The following is an 8,379-nucleotide window of genomic DNA, read 5'->3' on the forward strand; positions in this document are numbered from 1 at the left end:
GAGTGATGAACTCTGACCCCCCCCCCCCCTCCACGGTACGGCCAATGACTTCATCGCCACCTCTTGTTCCACTGTACAATGCACAAGTCATACTCAGTTAATGAACGTCAAAGGGAGAAAACACAGGGCAGTTCAGCCGTTCTGTGGCAACACATGCAGCCAATTCGATTTTGATGATGGCAAACCTCTGTTTGAGGAGGGTTGCAGTTGACTAAAGAGAGAGGGGACTTGCTGATCTCATCTAGTGGGTATCTGCCCTCTGCATGTCTCTGTGCTCTTCCCCTCTGCACATTTATGGACATTTATTCTGCAGCTCATCTACAGAGGAGGAAAGAAAGCTCTTGCCATTTCCTTGCTGCCTGAGGATAGTGATTTGCATAACCAAGTCCTTTGAGTTCCTCTGGCGTAATGGCATCCTAATTGTTCCAATGCTGCTTTGAAAGCTGTACATAAGCGGAATGGAATGATTCAAAATCCTCAGATCTTCTAAAAACAAACCTCTGTTTCTGTCAGCTTTAATGACAGGAGGGAAAACACTAGCAGGCCCACAGCAATGTCAGCGCAGGATCCCTTCCAACCTGCGAGACACCTGGGGAGCCCAAATTATGGGACAACCTGTGGTCCCAAACTTTATTATCTGACCGTTAAAATCCTGGTGGAACATCTGCGCACATAAAATGATAAGGCCTTTTCAGCCTTGTACAGAAAACCTTCCAATCTACAAATGGTCTGTTTGCAAATTTGTTTTGCAGACACTTTTATCTAAGAAAACTTACAGCAATAGAATGACATTAAAGCTAGAGAGCTACAGCTACAACAATAGAATACAGTATATAAACATTTAAACTACAGTGCAATGTAGACCTTAGCTATTTACCGCTGCATCTGTCAATACTAGTGCCAGAGGATTGTATGATAGGAGGAGAAGTGGTAGAAGAGGAGGTAGGGGAGGGGAGAGAGGGAAGTAGAGAGGAGAGGAAGGAGGTAGAGGAGAGAAGAGTGGAATGAGGAGAGGAAAGAGGTAGAAAAGAGAGGGCAGAGGAGAGGAAGGAAGTAGAGGAGAGAAGAGTGGGATGAGGAGAGGAAGGAGGTAGAGGAGGGAAAAGAGGGAAGAGGAGAGGAAGGAGGCAGAGAAGGGAAGAGAGGGAAGAGGAGAGGAAGGAGGCAGAGAAGAGAGGGAAGAGGAGAGGAAGGAGGTAGAGGAGAGAAGAGTGGGAAGAGGAGAGGAAGGAGGTAGAGGAGGGAAGAGAGGGAAGAGGAGAGGAAGGAGGTAGAGGAGGGAAGAGAGGGAAGAGGAGAGGAAGGAGGCAGAGAAGAGAGGGAAGAGGAGAGGAAGGAGGTAGAGGAGAGAAGAGTGGGATGAGGAGAGGAAGGAGGTAGAGGAGAAGAAAGGGCAGAGGAGAGGAAGGAGGTAGAGGAGGGAAGAGTGGGAAGAGGAGAGGAAGGAGGTAGAGGAGGGAAGAGTGGGATGAGGAGAGGAAGGAGGTAGAGGAGAGAAGATAGGGAAGAGGAGAGGAAGGAGGCAGAGAAGGGAAGAGAGGGAAGAGGAGAGGAAGGAGGTAGAGGAGAGAAGAGAGGGAAGAAGAGAGGAAGGAGGTAGAGGAGGGAAGAGTGGGATGAGGAGAGGAAGGAGGTAGAGAAGAAGAGAGGGCAGAGGAGAGGAAGGAGGTAGAGAAGAGAGGGCAGAGGAGAGGAAGGAGGTAGAGGAGGGAAGAGTGGGATGAGGAGAGGAAGGAGGTAGAGGAGAAGAGAGGGAAGAGGAGAGGAAGGAGGTAGAGGAGAGAAGAGAGGGAAGAGGAGAGGAAGGAGGCAGAGAAGGGAAGAGAGGGAAGAGGAGAGGAAGGAGGTAGAGGAGGGAAGAGTGGGATGAGGAGAGGAAGGAGGTAGAGGAGAGAAGAGAGGGAAGAGGAGAGGAAGGAGGTAGAGGAGGGAAGAGAGGGAAGAGGAGAGGAAGGAGGTAGAGGAGAGAAGAGAGGGAAGAGGAGAGGAAGGAGGTAGAGGAGGGAAGAGTGGGATGAGGAGAGGAAGGAGGTAGAGGAGAAGAGAGGGAATAGGAGAGGAAGGAGGTAGAGGAGAGAAGAGTGGGATGAGGAGAGGAAGGAGGCAGAGGAGGGAAGAGTGGGATGAGGAGAGGAAGGAGGTAGAGGAGGGAAGAGTGGGATGAGGAGAGGAAGGAGGCAGAGGAGGGAAGAGTGGGATGAGGAGAGGAAGGAGGTAGAGGAACTGTTCGTGCTTACAGATAATTAATACTGGTTTACATGCTGTGAATATATGCTATTTCAGTATAAGATTTCCAGTGGCATAAACTATGCTGGACCTTTCTGTCTGCCCAAGATAGACTTAGTCTAATGAAGCGCTCATTTATGATTATTTTGACAAAAGTGGGACTGATACAGTCCTGTATGTCCTTGAATATGTGAGACCACAGTTATTTTTCCCCTTTAATAAATATGTGGTGGCATGTGTGCATGCACACTGCTCAAGTGTGTCAGTGTGTGTGTGTGTGTGTCTTTGTCTTTTTTTGTGGGTACTTTTGGCTCTGGTATGTTTCCATATGGAAAAGAAGTGAAGGATGACAATGGGCGTAAGAAAATAGAGGGAATGCTGGGATAGCTACCAACCACAAATCAGCTGGAAAAGTCTTATAAGCAGTTTTTATAAATAGCTCCTAGTGCTTGTAGTCTCTGCACTGAGTCTGTCTCCCGACGGCTTCCCCCTTCCAGTCCAAATCTGCGACAGCAGTGTGTGTGTGCTCTCATGAATGCTAGTGTTTGGTTCCAAACCCGCTCTCCTCTTGAGCTGTTCCATTGCGTCAAAGCTGACAGGTCTATTAGGTAGTATTCACACTCACAGCACTTTTGCTTCCTAGTACTCCTCCCCTGTTTTTAAAATCTCTTTCTGGGTGAACACAAACTTTGAAACGCAGCGTTTCAACTCAAGCTATTTCAACGTGCCCAGTCTGATCTGTACAGATGCCCGCTCTGCTGCGGCTTCCAGAACTTTGTCACATTAAAGAGAGGCGTAAACTTGGGTTTATAGATCTGGGCGTCACAGCTGATACGCAGAGCGTATGCTGCTGGCTGAGGTCACTGCTGGACGATGGGGAACATGTGCCCGTGATAAAAGCTAGGAAAGGCTGCCGGGGGACCACGACCTTATTAATCTGCAGCTTGCTCTCGCACAGCTCAGAGTTCCACCGCGGGCATCCACTTGTCTCCTATGACTTCATGCTTAATGTGGTCTGCAGAAAGCAGGGGGCCACATCTGGGCAGACTAATGAAATTTAAAGCCCAGAGTGTTGCACAGCATCGACATGTTTATGAAAGGCTACTAGAAACTCACCTAAGTTTCTCACTCCAAAGGCAATGTAGTGTGTACAACAGGCAGGGTGATCTAAGTTTTAGAATGTGAATCTGCAGGTGATTGGATTTAAGGACTCTTCATATTAAGGAACAAGACAAAAAGATTTGGCCTTGTCTTGTTGTTGAAGATACAGTGCATGTGCATACGTGGTTAAGCATGTGTGCATACAACGAGTGTGACATCATGCCTAATTTAAAAGATGTGTTAGATGAAAGCCAAATTCCAGGATATGGGGTTCATTTTCGCCCTTTTACATAGGATGGCAACCTCATCAACATCTGCATATTTTACTGGTGAGCAACTTGATGCCTCTTTAAAGTGTTTTTTTTTATTTTTTTATAATTTACTTGTTTTGTGGGGTTGTGGGGGTGGGTGGGGCGGGGGTGGAAGGACCCTGGCCAGCCGTGTACATCATGTTTTCGGCAGTGACTAATAAAGCACCAAGCCATCATTAAATCCGGCCCTCATCGGGAACTGGCAGTCCTGTCCCGGTTCATCTGGGGTTCATGGCATTTAGAAGTAATACCCTTATCTCTTGCCAAGAGACTAAAACACAGACGAATACAACTAAACAAATACTCAGTTAACAGTTGAACCAGCGTACTGGTCGTACAATGTACAGTCTACTGAGAAAACAGCAGCATACAGTACAGAATGGAGATCAATGTGCCAATGGTACTACATGGTGAACAAAACATTTTTTTTTATATTTTCCTAATTTTGTATTTCTATTTTTTGTCTTTATTTTCATAATTTTCTTCGGTGTAGTAGCCTACAACATTCAAGAACATGATTTTGAGGTTGAGTGACCGTTATTGTTATAGTAGCCTATATAATGTAGCCTATTTTGGTGTTTGGCGTCAATATATTGTACTGTTAGGTGTAAATTCAAGGTTACTTGAAGCAGTGACTATAGCTCCAGGAACTGCTCATTTTAAAACCTTTACCCACATGGTCCTGTTTTCAGATCCACAGATTGAGGGTCTGGAGAATGGAGCTGAGAGTGCAAAATGTGTCGTGGTTTTCACATGTGATGTATATTTATTTTGCCTCCCTCCCAGACATCTGAATAATTTGGTGGTTCTTAGTCTTCTCTTATTCCTCAATGAAAAAAATATTTTCCAAGAGTTATGTAACTTTTATCATGTAGGAGTGCAGTATAGATGATTTATACGTACATATGCACTGAGAAGCTAAATCTCATTGCCACTGCAGTGCAGTGCCTGGAACAACCCCCCTGTCCTGACACTAAATTAAAAGGTTATGTAACAAGTTGTTCCATGCTTTAAACAAACGCCTCCAATTGAAACAGTCTGACTGAACGTCTTAGAAGGCTTTTGTTCAGATGGTCTAGAATAAAGTTGGCTCTGACACAAATCTCATCCTTTAAAAAAAGAGAATGTTTAGTCAGGTCTGCCTCTGCACACTTTTTACCAACCCTCTCCACAGCAACCCTGACAGGTTTTTCTTTGGGGCCCCAGTGAAAGGCAAGCATGCCAAAGACAGAGGAGAAGAGCATGATGTCACTGCATAGAGGCTTCTGCTCATTCTCACTATCTGGAGAGGCTGTGACCTCGCGTCATCACTCAACAGACCTGTCTGGGTAATTGTCCACGGAAACGCTTCAGTAGCCAAGATGGACGACCATGGGCCCTTATCCTAGAAGGGACTTAATGCAGGCAACCCTGCGCAACAAATTCAGACAACAATTTTCTGACCGAGGGAGGAGGCGCAATAGTTGTGCTTTCAATCGTCTGTCAGACAGGCTGAATAAAGCCGGTATGACTCAAAATCATTCAAAAGACTGATTAAAACTTAACTATTTAGTGAGCAACATGAAGGAGAAATGTTGTTGTTATTTTTGGATAGAGGGCAGATGTGGGTCATTTTTCAGTCTTAAACAGAAAAATAGTTTTTAAATCAGGCTTTTGAGCTACAGTCAAGTTTATAACTGTTTATATTTTAAAACTGTTTCCTTAACTCCAAGAAACCAGTTCCCTGTACAGCGCAGAGGTTCTAAGTGTCCAAGGAAACCTAAACACACCTAATGGGTCCTGCTACTTTAATAACACAGTCCTGCCTCAAATAGTCAGGCTGCCAGAGAGCATGCTGCCTTTTAAGTGAAGGAGTGAAGGAGTGACGGGCTGTAATTTGAGAGTCGGAGAGAGGGTATCATTAGCCTAAACGTAGAGCGGTGCATGAGCACTGCAGATGTTGAAAGCAACCAAGGACACAAGCAAAGCCTTTTTAAATCAAATCATCTCTTGTCGACGCATCTCACATTTATTTTCTGAATTACGCAGCGGGACATTTTGCTAAAACGCGTAGGCTACGGCTCTGCGCTCCTAATTCTCAAACAAATCAAAGGGACAGCACCAAAGGGAAGACTGCTTTAATAGCCTATTTGTTTTGCTGGGACTTGCAACTTGGTGAATCGCTCTTGGATAGACTACCTGTCTTCAGATTTGGATAGCTTTTGAAAAGCTATAACAAATAGCAGTGGATGGATTCTCCTAGGTTCTGACTGGACAGACCTTATCAGTGAACCGGTCCTTCAGACGAGTTCTCCGAATTGTGGGAGTTTAGTGGAGCGGGTTATAGCCTACGATGGCTTCTCTCCCCTTAATACTAACTGCTTGGTTAGTTACGCTGCACCTTTGTAGCGCATTTTTTTCGGGACCCTTGTATCCGGAGATGTCTAATGGCACTTTTCATCATTACTTCGTTCCAGACGGCGATTACGAGGAAAACGACGACCCGGAGAAGTGTCAGATGCTTTTCAAAATGACAGACGACAGAAAATGCGGTCTGGATGAGAACCAGGATTCAGTCATCCGTGATGATTTCACGATTATTAAGCGTCATATAGAGGACGCTGCCAGAGTTCTGGAGGGGATTGGAAAGAGCATCTCCTACGACCTGGACGGAGAGGACAGCTATGGGAAGTATTTAAGAAGAGAGACAACGCAGATAACCGAGGCATTCACTAATTCCGAGAAATCACTGTTGGAACTTGAAGTGAAATTCAAACAGAGTCAAGAGAACGAACTCAAAGAAGAGCATCGCATCAATGACGACTTCTTGAACATGATCGTTCACACCAGGGACGTGTTGAAAGAGACTCTGGACATTTCACTTGGGCTGAAAGACAAACATGAGCTGCTGTCTCTTATCATCAGGAGTCACGGGACCAGACTAAGCCGGCTGAAAAATGAGTATATGAAAGTCTGAGCCAAGCTGAGCTCATGCATTTTGAGGGGATTGCATACCCTGACAGAGGTGCTTTTTCTTAACTTTGCTAAAGCTGTTGATATTCATTAATTGTAACATTATTTAATTGTATATCATACACTTAATAGCCTGCACAAGGTTAAGAAATTACTTTGGAATACAAATAAGGGTGAGTCTTTTTTGGGGAGTATATCACAGAACTATGGCCATTCCATTGTAATAGGTCCAGGATACCTCGTGGCCCAAAAGATCAGTGATGTTGTTAGACATGTACTGATTGAATTACAATTTTGAGTGATCCAGAAACAACTAGCACTCCCATGTGATTGAACATAATATTCAGCTTGTGTGATCTGTTATGTTTTTCAGAATTAATCAATTTGCATTGAGTTCAGTGTGGAACCCAAACTGTTTTGGCAGGATCATGGCTTAACACATGCCAGAGTGGTGCAGCATGATCTAAACTAAATACCACAGATGTTTACAGCAGGAATAACAAGCAAACATCTGGCACCTCTGTCCATCAGATCAGTGCTGGAGAAGTGTAAGCAAACGGCTACAATGGGATATGTATACTGCCAAAATGACCTTTATTTAATAAGGTATTATTATTGGTGTTATTTTCTATTAATAATAACATTAGAGTATTGATTATCATAAAGGAGTTGAGGTTATGTTGTAGCCTATCTCTATCTTGTTTTGAATCATGTTAATAAATCCTTCAAATGTAGGCCTGTGTGTCTCATGAGGATATTGTGTCATACAAATGTGCTTATTGAAATGTAATACTGTGAGTGTATATTTTTATGTGGGATAAAATATATTCTTGATGTCAAATTGTGCATCATTATAGTAAAATGTATATTCTTGTGATGGTATAATGTTTTCTGGTTACTGAGAAATCGTATGACTGGGGTGACAAATCCCAAGACCAACCAAGATGACTGCGGGCAGGAATATTGGACTTCAAATACTCAAAAGGTGTTTATACATTCCTGAGAGGTTGTCCTGTTAATATAATAAAGTCTTCAAGCTTATAAGCACATGTTTCAGTGTTTTTCAGTGGTCAAACACAATATCATGGTTTTACATAAAGCACAAGCCAGCAGAATAGCCTACGTGCAGGTTAGTCTGTAAGCAGGTGTTGGCAGTTTGCAAGGTTCTAATGGAAGGGATCTATTAAGAGTTGATGTTTACGCGTCCCTGCAGACCCACTACTACTTTTACGGTAGGTTGCTGTGAGTGGCTTTACAGGAAGTTGTTCAGGACTGATTATGAAACAGTCAATTGTAGCACTCTGTAACAAAACATATAACAGAGATGGCACAAGGAAGCTGCGATAAGGTTACAGAACAGATAACAGTGTTCAAACAGGCTTGGTGAGGGACATGTCTTGTGAAATCCATAAATTATTTTGTATGATGAAATGTGCCACAGCTGAAGCATTAGGGTATGTATTATACAGCCTACAGCCAGACAGAGGACATTCACTCTACATAATAAAAGGTTGCATTCAAGAAAAAGTAATAACTGATTTATTATACAGAGTCAAGGCAAGACAAGCCTACCTCGACTGAAATCCATTATGCCTAAGTAAAATCCAACAAACTAAGCATGACTTTTTAGTTGAGTTGTGGTTGAGTTAACTCTTAACTGTCACTTCACCAAAGAAAACAAAAGTCTCAGACTCCAATCAATGCTGTGGCCTCTAAATGTATGGTTTTTACGCAGACTAGCAAAATAGCTGTAGCCTAGGCTATTTTGGACAAACATTTGGTTATGTAA

The 8,379-nt window shown here is 43.7% G+C and overlaps 1 protein-coding gene across 1 annotated transcript; it reads left to right on the top strand.

Annotated features, from left to right (window-relative positions):
* Nucleotides 1–5,782: 5,782 nt before the first annotated feature.
* Nucleotides 5,783–7,637, top strand: fibinb (fin bud initiation factor b). The gene is made up of 2 exons (XM_076287270.1): nucleotides 5,783–6,642; nucleotides 6,964–7,637. The coding sequence occupies exon 1, from the start codon at nucleotides 5,971–5,973 to the stop codon at nucleotides 6,592–6,594; it is 624 nt and encodes a 207-aa protein (XP_076143385.1). The 5' UTR covers nucleotides 5,783–5,970; the 3' UTR covers nucleotides 6,595–6,642; nucleotides 6,964–7,637.
* Nucleotides 7,638–8,379: the final 742 nt, after the last annotated feature.

This window comes from Alosa pseudoharengus, unplaced genomic scaffold (assembly GCF_046254945.1).
Source record: "Alosa pseudoharengus isolate Yale_2024_CS ecotype anadromous, Long Island Sound unplaced genomic scaffold, YU_APseudo_1.1 YU_APseudo_1.1_scf_16, whole genome shotgun sequence".
NCBI classification, from domain to species: domain Eukaryota; kingdom Metazoa; phylum Chordata; class Actinopteri; order Clupeiformes; family Clupeidae; genus Alosa; species Alosa pseudoharengus.